The sequence below is a fragment of the Vicugna pacos genome, chromosome 19 (genome assembly GCF_048564905.1).
Source record: "Vicugna pacos chromosome 19, VicPac4, whole genome shotgun sequence".
Lineage (NCBI taxonomy): Eukaryota > Metazoa > Chordata > Mammalia > Artiodactyla > Camelidae > Vicugna > Vicugna pacos.
Genome location: NC_133005.1, coordinates 5,151,651 through 5,170,739, shown reverse-complemented (window position 1 = coordinate 5,170,739; position 19,089 = coordinate 5,151,651). Strand labels below are relative to the sequence as shown.

General features: G+C 39.8%; 1 protein-coding gene across 2 annotated transcripts in view; it reads left to right on the top strand.

Annotated features, from left to right (window-relative positions):
• PCSK2 (proprotein convertase subtilisin/kexin type 2) overlaps window positions 1-19,089 on the top strand; it is a 218,266-nt gene that overhangs the window by 25,764 nt on the left and 173,413 nt on the right. Inside the window, exon 2 of one of the 2 annotated variants that reach the window (XM_072943769.1) lies at window positions 2,630-2,734. The exons of the other annotated variant lie outside the window; for it this stretch is intronic. Within the exon in view, the coding sequence (XP_072799870.1) occupies window positions 2,630-2,734 (105 nt within the window). The remainder of the gene's footprint in view (window positions 1-2,629; window positions 2,735-19,089) is intronic. 2 annotated transcript variants of the gene reach the window in all.

The following is a 19,089-nucleotide window of genomic DNA, read 5'->3' as shown; positions in this document are numbered from 1 at the left end:
TCTATACATTTTGCTGTTCTGGACATTTTATATAAAGGAAGTGACAACAATATGTAGGCTTTTTAGGTCTGTTTTTTTCACTTAGCATTAAGTTTTCAAGGTTCATTCATGTTGCAGCATGTATCAGTTCTTCACTCCTTTTCATTTCCAAGTAATAGTCCACTGTGTGTATATATACCACATTTTTCATTTTGTTTTTCCATTCATCAGTTGATGGGAGTTTGGGTTGTTTTGGGGTGTCATGAATAATGCTGCTATAAAATTTGAGTACAAGTTTTTATGTAGACATATGTTTTCATTTCTCTTGATCATATACCTATGAGTGGAATAGCTGGATCATATGGAAAGTCTGTATTTATCATTTTAAGTAACTGCCAAAGTGTTTCCCAGACTGGTTATCTGTCCCACAGCAACGTACAAATGTTCAGATTCCTCTGCACATCCTCACCAATGCTTGCTGATTTGTTTTTGGTTTTGTTGTTATCACTGGGTATGCAGGGATAGCCCGTTGTGGTCTTGATTTGTATTTTCCTAATGACTAAGGTGCTGAACATCTTTTCATGTGCTATTTGCTATACATATATCTTCTTTGGAAAAATAACTGTTCATATTTCTGCCCATTTTTAATTGAGTTATTTGATTTTATTATTGAATTGTCCCTCGTACATTCTGGTATAAGTCCCATAACAAAGATATGGTTTGAAAATATTTTATCCCATGCTGTGGGTTGTCTTTTCATTTTCTTGATGATTTCTTTTGCAGCACAAACATCCCTAAATTGAATAAAGTCTAATTTGTGTATTTTTTTCTTTTGTCCTTTGTGCTTTTGGTGTGGTACCTAAGAAATCACTTCCTATCCTAAAGTCATTTTATTAACAGCTGTGTTTTATTCTAAGAATTGTATAATTTTACCTCTTACATTTAGGGCTATAAATCACTTTGAGTTAAATTTTGCACATGGTATGAGATACAGACCCAAATTTGTTCTCTTTCATATGGATATCAGTCGTTCATGCACAATTTATTGAAAAGACTTTTCTTTCTTACTGAATTTTCTTGCACTCATGTTAAAATCAATTAACTATAAATTGACTACTATAAATTATTTCCAGACTCTTCATTTTATTCTATTGAACTCTATGTTGATCCTTATGCCAGTGCCACACTGTCTTGATTATTGCACCTTCGTAGTAAGTTTTGAAATGGGAAAATTTGAGTTCTTCAACTTTGTTCTTCTTTTTAAAAAAACTTCTGGCTATTCTGGGTCCTTTGCATTTTGTTACGAATTTTAGGATCAGCAACAAAATGGGGAGTGTTGCCGTCTTAAAAATCAACAAACACAGATTTCTTTTCATTTATTCAGATTTTGTTTAATTTCTTTCAGTGATGTTTTATACTTTTCAGCATACAAGTCATATGCTTCTTTTTTAACATTTTTTATTGAGTTATAGTCATTTTACAGTGAAAAATATTTGTGACAATGAATATATGTATGTTCATGTATAATTGAAAAATTGTGCTCTACACTGGAATTTGACACAGCATTGTAAACTGACTATAACTCATACACTTCTTTCATTAAATTTATTCTCAAATGTTTTGTTTCTATGATGTTATCATAAATGGAATTATTTTCCTAAATCTATTCTTGGATTAATCATTGCTAACATATAGAAATATAATTAACTTTTATATGTTAATCTGTAATCATATTGAACTCATTTGTTAATTCTAATAGTTCATGGATTTCTGAGGAATTTCTACATACAAGATAACATTTTCTGCAAAGGAAGATAGTTTTTTCCTTTCTTTTCAATCTAGATGACTTCAATTCTTTTTCTGGCCCAGCTGTCCTGGCTAAAGCCTCCAGCCCACCCTTGATTGTATGTGACAAGAGCAGATACCTTACTCTTGCTGTGATCTTAAGGGGAAACCATTCAGCCTCTCACCACTATATATGACATTAGCTGTGGGTTTTCAGATACGTTTATCAGATTGAATAAATTCCCTTTCAATCTAAGTTTTTGGTGTTTTTTAATCATAAAAGAGTGTTGGATTTTCTCAAATGCTTTTTCTGCATTTATTGAGATATTGTATATTCTTTATTGATATAGACAGGTATCATATTAATTGATTTTCAGCTGTTAATAACAACCTGCATTATTGGGATAAATCTCACTTGGCCACAGGGCATAATCCTTTTTAGACGTAGCTGGATTCAGCATAGTAGGAATTTGAAGAATATTTTAGGTTTTATAATGGGTAGTGGCCTGTAGTTTTCTTGTGATATCTAAGAGAAGAAAATGGAGAACTTGGTGTGGGTATGAATATAAAGGGAAGGTTCCATGGAGAAGAGAAGATCAAAAAATGGACAGAAACTAAAGTAATGGAAGAAAGCATAGATGGTCTGGGGGTGGGGGTGAATGGGCAATACCTTGAAAAAGCAGGAAAATGGGAAGGAGTACAGTGAAGAGGAAAACAGAGGTCCAGGCCTGACAGGAGGCTGCCAGTGGTTTTCTCACACACCTCCCCACCCCAGGGAGGCCCAGCATGCACCCCAGCTCTGGTGTCCCTGTTCTGGGGCAACCCCAGATGCTAACAATGCCTGTGTCTGTTTGACTCTCCACAGCTCCCCTTCGCAGAAGGCCTCTACCATTTTTATCACAATGGGTTGGCAAAGGTCAAGAGAAGACGCAGCCTACCCCACAAGCAGCAGCTGGAGAGAGACCCCAGGGTGAGTTTTCCTGGAAGCCTGCCTTCTAACCTCTGCTGCCACAACAGAGCCTACTGAGGGAGGGCACAAGGGAACAGGCAGGGAATTTTGAAGTAGAGGAACTCGATGGTAATGCAATAGGCCAAATGGATCCTTTGCAGGTGGTACTGGGGAGTCTGCTCCTCTGCCTTAGGCATAATAATTCAACCCTTTCTAGGCTGGAGTCGGGGAAGTAAACAGGGACACCCCCCTTTTCTGACTGTCTTCTCCTGCATTATTGTGTGAGGACCTCTGTTTGCCTGGGAATATGTTTTAGCCTGTGATGGATGGGAAGACATCAAGCAGTTTAATGAGTCATTTTATGGAAGGTTTCAACTGGTGAATCCCCATGCTCCAAGGAGACTGCCATGCCCCATACTGAGAATGGGAAGGTGAGTGGGCCAGCAAGTGCTCAGCTCGCCACAGGTGGCAGGCTGCTCTGTGCATGACTGGAGCCCCAGGACCTTCTCAGCCCCTCTTCTCACCTGTACCTCCTCACACTGATCTAATTTACACCACCATGCCCACGTCTTCTTGGTGCTCATGACCCCTACTTTTGCCTCCAATCTTTACTTTGGTCTTGGACTCCAGCTCTTATTTCCAACTCTCTCTCCCTCCAGGAGCCTAAATTCAACTTTTCTGCAACCAAATTTACCATCTTGGCCATGAAGCAGCTCTTATTTCCAACTCTCTCTCCCTCCAGGAGCCTAAATTCAACTTTTCTGCAACCAAATTTACCATCTTGGCCATGAAGCAGCTCCTTTTCCAATGTTCCCTCTCCCTGTTTTTTCAGAATAGGAATTTTGGTCCTCAGTGAATCCTCTCTCCCCCAACCTCTTCTGCCCTCCCTGTACTCATTCAGTTGGGAGATTCTGATTTCTCTCATGCAGTTCACCAGGAAGGAAATTAATAGTCCAGGCAGCTTGCTCTCTGTACACTGGAGGCTTCATAACCTCTTCCCCAGGACTTGGGGGGAAGCAGATGTAAAGAGGGTCAGGTGTTTGGAATTTACACATGAGACTCCTTTTGAGCTGAAGGAATCTAGAATCATTCTTGTGGGGCTTTTCACATGAACATGTGACTGGGTTTAACGTGGGCTTTAATTAGGAATGCTGATGAAACAGACTCCCCAGCAGATCACCGAGAGACCATAGGCAATTTTCCTTCAACTCCTCAACCCAGGGGATCCCACATTCCCTAGAGAGGAAATACAGCCCTGAGAAGTTGCTTGATCTTTGCTTTTGCAGTAAGATCTAAGCTGCCTGCCAGCCTGTGCCAAGCATTCTTAAAGGGTCTGTTGCAGAAGCTGGCACTGTTATCTAAGGGAGATGCTCTCTTTTCTGTTGTAACAGCCTTGGCCCTGGACCAGCACTGCACCCTTTACCCACCTCCCAACAGTTGTACTGATATCATCTGAACCATGTGACTCCTTCAGTGACCTCGACCTTTCCTATTCTGTTAATAGCTCAATTTTCTATCATAAAAAGGGAACCATAATGCCCATCCTGAAGGGGCAAGTAACTCCAAAAGGAGTGTGCAGCAAAGTTAAGCAGATTCCATGTCCTCCTCCTTTCCTCTGGTTTTCCCCCCCTGCCCTTCTCCACCTTACTTCCGCTCCTCAAAAATCCAGGAGCTGCAAACACACACTTTTAGAATGTGTGTCTCAGCTTCAAGGGGAATGTTGCTTTACAAAAATATGAACAATGCAAGTGAACACCTGTGCAGCAAAATCCACTAGGAAAGCATTGGGGCTTTTACCTCACTATGCCCAGCCAGCCAGCTAATGACCTCTGCACATTAGTGAGGAGAAAGCAAAAGACACAGCCCTTCAAGATCATGCTCCTGACATTTCTGCAGGAGCCAGACCACTGAGTCAGAAGAGACTAGAGGGAATAGCTCCAGGGCTTCCTCCGGGTTTAATTTGATAACGATTATAAAAAATAGTGTGTGTGTTGAATGCTGCTATCTTAGTTTGGCCTCCTGCAAAAGGCAAACCCTGAGACAGGGACTTGGAAGAGGGTCATTTATTTGGGATACTGATGCTCAGATGCACAAGAGAAAGAGTAAAATGAGTGAGGGAAGTGCGGAAAGCAAATAAAGGGTAAGACTTTTAGCAGGTTCGCGTTGTAGGCACCTGCGGCTCAGTCCACTGGGGACGCTCTGAGAGCGTTTGTGTAGAATGCGATTCAGAGCTCTCCTGTGAGGAAGGCGGTTGCTCTGTCTCTCATTTCTGAGCTGGCCCAGAGTGTTAAATCCCCGGTACTTCTGGACTGCCTTGTGCACAGGCTGAAGAAGCTTTGGGTTTCTGGAGAAAGTCCTTAAGCAGAGAGGCAGAAAGTGAGATGCCTGATGCAAGACGCTGTCAGCAGCGGCAGGTGAACCTCAGGGGAAGGCTGCGAGGATATGGGGTTGACATCAACAACCACTGCTGCGAATCCTACCATCCAGCCCCTGCTAAGCCATGTCACTGAACCTCAGACGTCTCCTGTGAGCTAAGTGCTGTCCGACTCCCCGTTTACAGGCGCGGAAATAGCAGTTTAGGGCGGCTTGTGACTTCTGAACATTCCATAGTTTGTAAGGGGTCCTCGCGCTGCACTGACTTAGATTTCATAAATTAATTTTCCCTGCTCCTTGTGCAGAGAGAATGGTAGAACAAAGGAAGCACTGATTCAGCTCTTTTCCTTGAAGCTTTAAAATATAATTTAACCATTGAGAAAAAAATAGACTCAGAGAGGGTAAGTAACTTCTCTGGGGTCACACAACCATCATTGATGGGGGAAAAAATAATGAAACTCAGGCCTCCTCTCAATACCAGTTCTGATTTAAATAAATAGCTACATGAGGGTTGATATTGCTTATAAATTTGTGATTCTTTAAAAAAAATTCTCACTCATTAATAATTGGATTTCCTAAATCAAAAATAGAGTAGTGGGGAAAAATGAAGTTGCATCATTAGTTTATGTGACTTACACAAATTCAACAAACTCAGCTATAAATGGAAATGTAAAAAAGGAGGAGGAAGTAATAAAAAGGTGGGCCTTTCTGCCCACCATTCTGCTCAGCCAGAGTGCCCTGCAGTGGTTGTGAATACGTGGGAATGCAGCTGGCCTCTTTCCCTCCTGACTCACGGTGGGAGACTTTCGCCTCCCTGGGTGAGAGACTCTAGCATTTAAAGATAATACTTTTGATGCAAAATATTTCCTAAGCACAAGCCAACTTGTTCGTCTGCTGTGTGAACAATGAGACGGGACCAGATTCCTTGCGGAAGGAAATTCCACATTCTTGTGATGTATTGAGACACAGTATATATCGATTTCTAACTTTCCTAAGAAATATTCAAAGTTAATTTTGATCATGCATAGTTTACACTTTACACACTTCAGAACTCTATCATTAAGGGTGATTTCTCTACAAAAAAAGTAAACAAAGATGGTATCTTAGCTTGGATTTCCTGGAAACAGACTATGAGAAGGGGAGTTGCATGTATAAAAGATGCTTCTAGGAACGTGGTGTTAGTTTCATCTCACATGGCTCCCTCTGTCTCCAAGCCAACAACATACATCAAATCCTTCTACTGCTTCACATCCCTCTGCTTCCTCCTCTGCTTAAGGGCTCCTGTGACTCTATTGGACTCACCCAGATAACCAGCATATTCTTCCTCTCTTGACCTTAATAGATTAGTTCCTTGATTACATCAACAGAGTTCCTTTTACCGTGTGATATATAACATAACCACGTAAGTAACATCAGGGTCTGGACACCATGGGAGTCAAAACGTTGCCCTGAGCCTGGACCTTTCTGGAGGAGTTGGCATGCCTCCTGGGACAGCAGCTTTCTCTAGGCAGCCCAGGTTCCCCTCACTGCCTCCTGCTGGGATTGCATTTGGCTCAGAAGGAAACGTGAATCCATAGGCTCACAGCCCAAAGCTGAGAAACCCACATGGAGCTGATTCTGACTTGGCTTCCCAGCTGGTGACCAAATTCATTTTCTAGACACCTCATTAAAAGGTGGGCTCAGCAGGTGTAAGTCTTCATGGGGCATACGTTTTTGAGAGTGACTTGACAGCATCTGGAGAAGGAGAAATGTGTCAGGGGAAGAAGCAGGGGAGAGATGTCTTCAGTGATGCTCCAACCTGTGTGAAAAGCTGATCTGCTCTAATCTGCTGGTTTTATTACGCAGTAGGGAGGACTTTCTGTATCTCCTCTGAGTGCTGCAGATGTGCCTGGCTTCCTGCTTCAAAGAGCTACCACTAGTCCTATAATTAACTATTTGTGAGGAACAGGTGGGAAGTGTTTACTATGGATTCAGGAAAGCACAGAGAAAGCTGCTAAGGAGTAAGCCAGGTTTTTTCCTAGATGTTGTGAGCCCATTTTAAATGATTGCTTCTGATCACACTGCCAATGCATACCAGGAAAGATAAGGAGGTACTCTCTGGAAGACAGCATTCCAGCAAGCCCAGAGATCTCTAAGGAGTTTTAACTTCCTTTAGTAGAATTCTAACAAGCCTCAGTGCAGAGAAAAGCAACACAGAAGGAAGAAAGTGCTTCTGTGTCATCTTTATAGTTCAGATGGTGAGCTGGCAAACTTTAAGGACTTGCTGGCAAAATCTTCAGTGTTTTTAAGGCAAATTTCTCCTGACTTGCCTTACCTCATTTCTTCCCCAGCCTTCCCAAGATGCAAAAAGAAATGTCTTTAAATATCTAAAATGTCTCTATTATACCTTCTAAAAATGAGCATTCTGTGTTTGCTTATTAAACTCACAATACAACTCCATTATCTAGTTGCTTGCTAGCGAACCACTTATTCATCCAGCAAGTATTTACTGAGCTCACCTACATGCTGAACACCATTCTAAACACTGGGACACAAGAGGGAACAAAGCAAAGTACTCCTCCCATGAAGTTTATATAGTGGTGGGGAGGAAGGAGCAGACAAAACCCGGATGAATAAAGCAATTACATGACTGATGGTGAATGTGTTATGAGGATGAACAGAGCAACTTGTGAGGAAAAGGGAGTGCCAGGGGAGATGTGCTACTATTTTATAAAAAGCATCCAGGGTTGGCTACCCTGGTAAGGTGACATTTAAATATACACCTGAAAGAGGTAAGGAAGGTATCCATGTGACTATCTGGAGAAGGGCCATTCTCCTTGGCAGAGGAGCCAGCAAAGGTGAAGGCCTTGTGTCCAGGGCACACTTGATGTGTTCTATGAACAGCAAGAATGCCAGTAAGGCTGGGAAGATGTCAGCAGAGGAGAACAGGGAAAGAAATGAGGTCAGCAAGGAAGCAAGACGACAGAGGATATTATAGGTCAGGGTAAGGGCTTTGGATTGACTCTGAACGAGATGAGATTTCTCTGCTTTAGAGTAAACTATAGACTATGGACAGGGCAGAGGGGCTGCACACTGGAAATCAGGGAGATCGGTGGAAGGTAACTGCAACATTTCAGAAGAGAAACAGTGGTGGCTTAGATCAGGTGGAAGTTGGTGGAGGTGATGAGAAACAAGTCTGATTTAGGGATATTTTGTGAAGATAGAGTCTTCAAATTTATTGATTCGTTTGCTGATGGATTAGATAAGGAATGAGAGAGAAGGAGAGAAGGCAAAGCTAACTCCAAAGTTGTTGACCTGAGTCACTAGTGCGTGGAGGTAGCATTTATGTAGATGCGCAGATGGGAGGAAAATAAGTAGATTGGAAGTGGGAAGGAAATAAAGAGATTAGTTTGAGCATGTTAACATTTGAGGGTTGCATTGAGTATCCAAGTGGAGAAGTAAAATAAGCAAGTAGGTTTTAAAGTTTAGGATAGAGGTTGGAGTTGAAAACAAATTGTGAGTCACTCACTTATTGGTAACATTCAGTGCCATGAGACTAGTCGAAATTATCTAAGAAATGAGTCCAAATAGAGAAGACAAGCTGCGTGGGACTAAACCCTAGGGCATTCTAAAATTTAGAAGTCTGTAAAATGATGAGGAACCAGCAAAGGAGACAGAGAAGTGACAAATATTATAGGAAGAGGATCAGAAGTCAGGCAAAGACTAATCTAGTCAATGTGTCCTATCTCACTCACATTTTACCAGAGTAACTTGGCCATCCCTGTGATTATTTCTTGAAAGAATCACTTAGAGATATCAATAGAATATCATTTTTCAGTTTTTCCCTCTCTAACCTGTTTTTTCTAAAGTAGTATTGAAATTCATGGTGCACACATGAGCTTACGAAATAAAAATGGTGGCATGAATTTTATCTTCACCAGACACTGCTGGATCTGGGCTGGGTGGTGTATTTCAGAGCAGGGAGTCATATTTGATTCAGAATGGATTAAGAACCAAGCTCCTAAAACCTCAGGCCCAATGAGACAATATCTCAGAGTCAAGACCCAGTTCTGTGAGCTGCTAGGCAAAGTCACCAGGAAACAGCCTCTGTTTGTCATGGCAAGGGGAGAATCTGAGTTGGGCACTTCTTTTTAATTTTAAGGAACTATGAAAGCTGTGAGAAGGACCAAGTTTGTAAACCCAAAGGAAAGAACCTTAATCTCCAATTAAGAAATATAAGAATCCAAGCTGTATTGATTCAGCCTTGACCACATTTTCATGGATTTCAGAAAGATAGAATTCCTCAAATAATTTCCTGTTAAGGTTTAAAATATATCGAGAAAGTAATTTCTCACTCCTTAAACCACTGCTCCAAAATGAATTTCATTCAATGCTTAGCTGAAGGAGGCTATCAATGTTCCTTAACGAGCACATAAACAAATGGTTAAAATAGATATGTCTCTCCGGCTACTGATTTCCTACTGTTTTATGAGACAAAGTTATGTTTGGGTTGGATGAGCCTCAGAAAGATTTAAAAAAAAAAAAATACTCCAGAACTCTCTTCGGGTATTTTTAAATTGGCTTAGTCATTTTCCTTTTATGATGTCCATTGACATGTTTGTGATCACATCTTCATCTATAAACAAGCTTTGTGCTCTTAAATCCAAGCCAAGGGAATTTTGAAGATGAGTGGAATTGAATTCCTACCATTTCCAGTAGTTTCAAACCCTTGTGGGTTGAGGAGAGGATACAACGGAAGCCAGGTCTAGAAAGGAGTAAAAGGCATCTGGACAAAAAAGATTCATGTCTGAATAACAATCCAGCTGCTGGAGTTTATTTAATTGGTTTCCCATTATCTGTACTGAAAATGCTGTGTTTTCCATCTTCTCTGTGGCAAGCATGTCCCATTTAGCAATAAAGAACTAACTGCCTGAGAGAAAACAGGGACGACAAAGCAACTTTCCATTTTCCATTCCCCTTGAGAAGGAAGAGCAGCCCACCCTATGTAAAGAATTGTTTGATGGATGTTAGTTTGCAAGGACACCTCTGAGAAATGACAGGCAAAAGCCCTCCCAGAGAACAGGAGAAGAAAACCAACGTGATTCAGATGTATTGTGTGGAACACACTCAAGTAAGTGCCTACTGGGGAGAACAGGAGCACGAAGGAGGGAGTGCGGCTTGAGGTCATTCTTGGGTCCTAACACCAGTTCTGACACCAATTAACCATGTTTCCCTGAACAAACCAATTTATCTCCCAGCCTTCAGTTTCCTTAACTATACAGTGAGGAGTGTAGACAGGTTAGTCTCCAAAATGTCCCTTAGGGGGCCTTGATATCTGAGATTCCAGAAGCAAGCCTGAAGTCCCTCCAACTGGCTAATGTGAAAACCAGAACTAAAATCCACATTTTCCACTATTTTGTGATCCTTCCTTTAAATATCTCTATTTTCGTCTGAGCAATGGGGATTTTCTTTAAATCAATAAAGTGGAAGAACTACCATTTATGTTAGCATCCCCATCTTTTACAATAGAATTTCACATTGTGTCTTGTTTGAGTCAGTTCACCAGAGCCGTAAAATTCCACTTCTTGCCTCAAGGGAAACGCTAGGTGATAAGGTAGAGGGTTTTCATCTACTTCAGAGATAACAGGTTCTCTATATCGTTTTATAAATTGGGATTTCATTTGGCAAGGTGGGTGTGAAGAAGAGGAGTTATTCCAACTAATGAAAAAATTCTGAAAGCCAGTGATTTCTAACTAAGTCCTGTTCTCCACCCAATCAGTGTGTCAGACCAGGATCACAAACACAACACTCAGAGGCGCCAGGCAAATAAGTTACCAGCTGAGGTGGGTCGGGCGTAAGCAATGCTGTAATTCAAGCAAGAGGACAAATGACAACGTTTTCTTCTGCCTCGAGGTGGGGAATGCAACAGGGAGTGGTAGGGACTCTGGAGAACCAGAGAAGACAGACTTGTCAAAAGGAGGAAGCAGAACTTCCTCCTCAAATGACGTGGTTGCCGGGTATCATAATTTTCCAAGAAAATACCAACCTTTGGACAAAATCTTTGTGCTCCTTAAAAATATTAGTGACTAAATCGAACAAAACTTCTTAACACCTGAGAACACTAAAGAAAATACGTCTACAGAACAAATTTGTCCATGGGATGCCATTCTGCAATCCCTCCTCTTCAACCACCCAAAGCAGGATGACTCAGCACCTGGCAAGACACCTCTATGACTAGCCCCTGGCTTCACAGTTTGCAAAGGTGGTCCACATAAAAGGACTACCTTAAGGCAATCCCAAAGCTACCACCTTAAAACCTTGGAACACTATCCAGTTTCTGCTTTCCGGGGCCAAATGATTCTACCACGTGAGAACCCTTCACACATTCGAAGATAGTTATCATGCCACCTAGACCTTCTTCAGAGTAAACTTTCCTGGTTCTTTCAGGTATTTTAGTTGAATGTGGTGCTTATTTTAACTGCTGTCCTCCTCACACATCTCTGAACACTGTCTGAGGACCAAATGCACGATCCGGCTACATTCTGGTGATTTGAGTAGCACCAGAGTCTCACTTTTCAGGTCTTGAAAGTTGTTCTTCTATGAACACACCATAGGGTCACTCTAGCTTCCTCTGGAGGTCATAGATCTTATTGATGACTAATGATGACCCTAAAACTAGTCAAAACTTCTAGTTTCTTCCTAAATATGCTGCAAAACAATCCATCCTTGGAAGATTGGGAGATTGGTCCTAAAGCAAGGACTTGGGTTTAATTTTTGAACTTACTGTCTTGCTAGAGTTTATTATGACCTGTCAAGATTTTGTTGGATCCTGATTCCATCTCCTTCTTAACTTCCTGTCATCACTGATTTTGATCAATATCAATATCCTGTACCAGTTCTTAATAAAAATGTTGAATAGAGCAAAAAAAAAAAATGACAAAGCTCCAAACCCTTTGTCAAGGATGATATAAATCTATTAATATAGATTCTAAGGAGTATCTCACACTGACCCAAAATTGACAGGAAATTATAAAGTACCCAAAGCCCCAAAAACATAATTCAGGTTAAATGAAGAACAGTGTCTCGCCAGGGAGGCTATTTGAAGACTGGGTTTATATAGCTTAACTCCGTCACTCTGAATCTAGTTGATTTGTTTGTGTACACTGCTGTCTGAGCAATCAGGTTTTTCTGCCATGGAGCAGTCTAATTCAGCCATTCACATGACCAAAATCACCAGACCAACCAGTTTTCAGTCTGGTCTTTAGAGGTAATTTGAATTCAGTTGATAATTTGTCCACACATCTGCAACTGGTTGATGTTTAATCATGAAAAATTTTAATCAAAGAACCAGAATCAATGAGTAATCATCAACACTAATCATGAGAGTACCAGGTGGCACTCAAGTGTGAACCAAATCAAGTTTTTCTGAAACTTAATAAGGTGATTCCTTTTTAATGAGTAAGTCATCTCAGAAATAGACTAATTCAGGTGAGGAATCCTCCATTCCTATTCTCCATGGCTGAAATATATTATTTGACTTCTCTCAGCACTCAAGAAAATTTCTCTACCATCTATTCTTCGTGACATGGGCAAGTCACTTAACCTTCACTAATTACCTCTATTTTACCATCAGTATCATTAAATAACAATGGCAGTCCAAATGTCTGAAATAAATTACCTTAATTTTCATCTCTGTCATGGAATCACAGTTTCTACAAATAATGCCTAAGATTTCAAGGTTGTAAGAGTGACTTCATTTTTGAAAGTATACATTATAACTTTTGTCAGAGCAGAAAAGGTGACAGTATCATCTACTTCTTTTGCATTATCTCCCACTTAATTTTCTGCTTAATCTCTGTGCCTGCCTCTACTCCATGAAAACCCTTCTTGTGAATTAAAACAGTATTCTTCACACAGTATTACATTGAGGGTCCTTACATTTTCTACAAGAATTTTGTGAATAATAAAAATATTAATAAGATAAGCTAGATTATGTTGCATTAATAAATTAACTCCCAAGTCCCATTGGTTTGATATACAAATGTGTACTGTTCACTCATGCTACTTGACCAGCATGGGTCTGTGGGGGCTCTATTAACACAATCTTTCAGTAATATTTCAACCGCTGTTGAATATTCCACCATCTTGAGATGCCACCATCCTGACATGGCTTCCAAGGCACTAGAAGAAAAGGGGAAAAGGAAACATGATGAGTTCAACTCACTCTTAAATGCCTTATTTTGAAAATAACACACATCACTTCTTCTCATCCATTGGCCAGAAAGAGATACAATGCATGACTCAATGTGAAGAAGCTGAGAAGTCTAGCACTCCCATGTGCTCGGGAAGGAGAGACAAACTGGCTATGAGGAATAGCAGAAGGCCCTTATACAGTGTGTTTTTTAATTCAATAATAAAAATATGAATAAAAGCACATTCTAATCTTATGGGTGATTCCTTGGGACTGAGGATTTTCTATAAGCTCAGCACTCATGTCTATAAGTGTATTGTCAGTAGTTACTGCTATGCAATCTCTGCCTAACGAGAAAGGATGGGGCATTTGTGTCAAACTGGGGAACTTGAATTTTGCTAAGATGTCTGGAACATCTCCCATGTCATGTGTGCTCTTCTACAATGTGACCCGGTCCCTCCTCTATCGAAAAGTAGAGTCTATTTCTCCGTCCCTTGAATCTGAGCAGGCTTGTGACTTTTTGTGCAGTAGAATGTGGTAGGAGTGATGCTGTGCCAATTCTTGGTATATCCCTTAGCTGACCAGTAGCTTCCACTCTTAACTCTTGGAACCCAACGTAGAAAATGTGACTACCCTGAAAACACCTTGCTATTAGAAGGTCAAGCCAGTTGGAGAGGCCAATATGCCACGATGAGAGAGAGAAATGCCAAAGTGCACCCAGATACCAAACGCGCGAATGAAGACGCCATCTTAGAAGTAGATCTTTCAGCCCCAGTAGCCACTCCACTGGCTGCTTCCTGGAGACAAACCACCCAGCCATGTCTCTTCTGAATTTCTGACCCACGAAATCTTGAGCCAAATAAAAATAGTTGATTCAAGGCACTAACTTTTAGAGTAGTTTATTGTGCAGCAATGGATAATCAATTTTCCCACCATTGAGATGGGGATGAAAGGTGGAGAATTGAATCAGGAGTGGAGCATGCTGCAATGCACAGACAGGCTGATCACTGAGACACTACACCCCGGTTGCCTATAGCATATCTGCAAGGCCTTTTAGTCAGGGTTATTTCTTCAGATATTATTATATTTGTGATGCTGTCTATATTTAACTTGTAAACTTGCCTTAGTTTTGTGTGTATATTGGAGGTATAAGCATTAGGGGTTGCTACCAAATTTTATCTTGTGCATATTTTAAGTACCATCTCAAGATTGGGAAGCCAAAGGAAAATGATTTTCCTTATAGAAGAGTCCAGTCCTTGTTCAGGTTTATTCAAGTGTAAGAAATTAATGAATTTGAATAAGATCTGAAAGAGGTGGGTTTCTCCAAAGCATGAACTTTGGTGTGAGACAAAAGCAAAATGGCCCTTTGAGGGCAGAGACGTCAGTAGGTACCACGTGAGAGGCCACACAAGAAGCTACACGTGTGGTGGGAAGAGTGTTGAAGGAAGAATCAGGAGCGGTGAATTCTAATCACAGCTCCTGTCTTTCATGGTCGGTGTGGGTTACAGAAAACCACTTCGCTTTTATGGTCCTCAGTCCCCCATCTGTGACATGATGAGTGACATCGACTCTGCTCATTTCATGGTGTTACTGTGGCAATCATATAAGATGATTGACAAAAGGTTTCTGAGAACTGTGAGGTGTTGTTATTGTTCACAGAGATTCAGGGCAGCATTTTAAGTTTCATGCCAAAAAATCTAAAAATAACCTGATAAAAAATGTGTAGGAAGTGAATTTAAAAGAACCTCAAAATTATTTTTTAAAATGCAAACCGTGCCTTATCAAGTAGCAAATTACATTGGATTTCAATTTTCTCTGAAGTACGAGGGAACTTGCCGTCTGCTAGGACACTTGGTCTGGAAAAAGAGGATGAATCCTGACCTCTCGCTACTCTCCGAGTTCCTGTAACCTCCTAGTCTGGAGTGTAGACTTGTTTATGAGCTTTGGTAGATTCAGATTTTAATCTCATGTCCACCATTTAATTTTCCAAGTGCATAAATTTACATAAGTTATTTATCTTCTAGTAACCTCATCTATGAAATGTGATTAATATTAATAGCACCTATCCCAAGGGTTGATGGGAGCATTAAATGAGATAATGCTAAGGTCGGCGATCAAAAGAGGATAGCCATGATTAGTAATATTTTATTCTGTAGTGTATAATTACAAAGTGACTGATACCGATTTCTGAAAATTACAGTGAAATTTTATTCACTGTTGTCCTTTAACAATGTTACACATATGTCATGAACACATCACGTTTAGTTGAGTAGGTGATTTTATTTTCACTGCAATCTTGCCAAAATAATACCATTTTTAAAATTAAATTCAAGATTTAACATTAAAGATGGCAATCTTCTGCCCCACCACTTCCAAGTCCTAGCCTCTCAGAGGCATTATCCATCAATACTGTAACTGCTCCTCGGGTGAACTGCACATTTTAAAATAATATATGTATGCCGAAATGTGCTGGCTTTTTCATTTCAAATGTAGTCTACTGGCTTTCGTCTTTTAAATATATATGTATAATTTTGTTGACATAAAATCAGTTTACAATGTTGTGTCAATTTCTGGTGTACAGCAAAATGCTTCGGTCGTATGTGAACATACATATTCCTGTTTTCATATTCTTTTTCATCATAAGTTACAAGATATTGAATATAGTTTCCTGTGCTATACAGTATAAACTTGTTGTTTATCTATTTTATATATAGTGGTTAGTATCTGCGAATCTCAAACTCCTGATTTATCCCTTCTTTCCTCCTTCCCCACCCTGGTAACCATAAGTTTGTTTTCTATGTCTGTAAGCCTGTTTCTGTTTTGTAAATAAGTTCGTCTGGCTTTTTTTTTTTTTTTTAGATTCCACGTATGAGTTATATCTTATGGTATTTTTCTTTCTCTTTCTGACTTACTTCACTTAGAATGACAATCTCCAGATCCATCCATATTGCTGCAAATGGCATTTTTCTTTTTATGACTGAGTAGTATTTTGTTTTATAAATATACCATGGTTTCTTTATCCAATCATCTGTTGATGGACATTAAGGTTGCCTCCATGTCTTGGCTATTGTATATAGTGCTGCTATGAACATTGGGGTGCATGTATCTTTTCACATTAGAATTCCCTCTCGATATATACTCAGAAGTGGGATTGCTGGATCATATGATAAGTCTGTTTTTAGACTTTTGAGGAATATCCATATTGTTTTCCATAATGGCTGCACCAAACTGCCTTCCCACTAGCAGTGTAGGAGGATTTCCTTTTCTCCACAGCCTCTCCAGCATTTATCATTTGTGGACTTTTTAATGATGGCCATTCTGACTGGTGTGAGGTGTTGATACCTCATTGTAGTTTTGATTTGCATTTCTCTGACAATTAGTGATATTGAGCATGTTTTCATGTACCTATTGGCCATTTGTAACTCTTTATTGGAGAATTGCTTGTTTAGGTCTTCTGCCCATTTTTAGATTGGGTTGCTTGTTTTTTTTGTTATTAAGTTGTATGAGCTGTTTATATATTCTGGAAATTAAGCCTTTGTCAGTCACATCTTTTGCAAATATTTTCTCCCATTCCATAGGTTGTCTTTTTGTTTTGCTTACGGTTTCCTTTGCTATGCAAAAGCTTGCAAGTTTAATCAGGTCCCATTTGTTTATTTTTGCTCTTTTTTCTATTGTCTGTGTAGACTGCCTTGGAGAATATTCCTAAGATTTACTTCAGAGAGTGTTTTGCCTATGTTTTCTTCCAGGAGATTTATCATGTCTTCTCTTATATTTAAGTCTTTGATCCATTTTGAGTTTATTTTTGTGTATGGTCTGAGGGAGTGTTCTAGCTTCATTGATTTACATGCTGCTGTCCAGTTTTCCCAACACCACTTGCTGGAGAGACTATATTTTCTCCATTGTATATTCTTGCCTCCTTTGTCAAAGATTAATTGATCATAGGTCTCTGGGTTTATTTCTGGGCTCTCTATTCTCTTCCATTAATCCATATGTCTGTTTTTATGCTGATACCACATTGTAGTATTGTCTGAAGTCTGGGAGGGTTGTTCCTCCAGCTTCATTCTTTTTCTTCAATATTGCCATGGCAATTGTGGATCTTTTGTGATTCCATATAAATTTTAGTATTGTTTGTTCTAGTTCTGTGAAAAATGTCTTGGGTAATTTGATAGGGATTGCATTAAATCTGTTACATTTCTTTTCCTCAGTTTACTCTGTTATTCTGACAGAGACTGTCCCCCATAAGACATGATATTTTTAAGACTTTTTTTCTACCTTCAACTTAGTTGATAGTTTGGCTGGTTATAAATTAAGTTGTAAATAAACATCTCTTCAAATTTTGGAAATGTTGCTCCATTATCTTTGCTTACAATAGTGCCATTGAAAGACCTGATGATTATTCTGATTCCTGCCCTTTTATTTCTCGCCCTCGCCCTCTCTCTCTCTCTCTCTCTTTCTCTCTTTCTCTCTCATACGGTCTTCTTCTTATTCCTGTGTTCTAAACTTTCACTGTTATATTCCCTAGTGGAGGTTCTTCTCCACTCATTGCGGCTGACTCTTGGTGACCCCTTCAGTCTAAAGCTATGTGCCCTTCACTTCTGAGACATTTTCGTGTATTATTATTTTGATAACTTCTTTCCCTGTGCTCTCTTTTCCAGAGACCTATCAGTTAGCTGTTGGCCAAATTATAGGATTGATCTTAAAGTATTCTTATTTTTCCTTGTTTGCTGTCCATATTTTTTGTGCCTCTTTGTTCCACTTTTTGGAGGAGATTTGGAGAAATCTTTCTTTTTCTTGTTCCTTTATATAGCATCATGCTCATGTTTCATTGGTGTAAATTCTATCTTCTGCAGGGTGTTCCTCTTAGTTCATGTAAACTTTTGTTCTACTCCTTGCATTTTTTTTCTTCCCTCTGAATTCACTATTTTATGGTTTTAGTTAGCATTTATTTGGTTACACTTTTATTTGAGTATTTTCTCAAATGCCTGATTATCCCTAGCTGTCCATTCATTTTTAAAAATTGATTTGAACCTCAATTTGACTGAATGAAGAAACAGCCCTTTTAGGGGAAACCCCAAATAACAGCAGGTCTTATCTAATGAGCATGTCAGTTTTCCAAAGAGGAATGCACCCCCATCCAGCCTGGAGAGAAAAGTCTGGCTGCTTGCACTTTGGGATCTAATCATGAGAAAGGAAGGTTATAGTACAGTGGTGAGACCATTTTAATTAATCTCCACTTTTAATATAATACCTATCCCCAACCCTTTGTGTGTTTGTTGTCTCCCATACAGAGACTTCTGGTTCAGGTTCCCAAATAGTAACCTTAATTGCTCTTTGTACCAGTTTTCCACGCCTTTCCTCACCTTTGATGTAGCTGGTGCCTTTGATTTTTGAGTTTTTCTTGGATGCCACAGTTTAAGTCAGCTCACAGCTCATTGGCTTCTCCCTTGATGTGTACTTACATTCCAGCTTCCCAGTTCAGCTAAACCAGTTTTTTTGTTGTTGTTGTTATGTGATAAATAACCCATTCCATGAAGTCTCCCACATCAACAAATTCTTTAGCATTCAGCACAGTGTTGTTAGCTATAAACACATCTCTAGAACTTTTTCATCTTGCATGACTTAAACTCTTTACTCATTGAACAGCAACTTTCCACTTCTCCCTTCACCAAGTCCCTGACAACCATCATTATACTTTCTGCTTCTATGAGTTTGGCTTCTTCAGAAATCTCATGTAAGTGGAGTCATGCAGTATTTTCCTTCTGTAATTGGTTTATTTTACTTAGCATAATGTCCTCACAGCTCATCCATTCATCCATGTTGTAACATATGACAG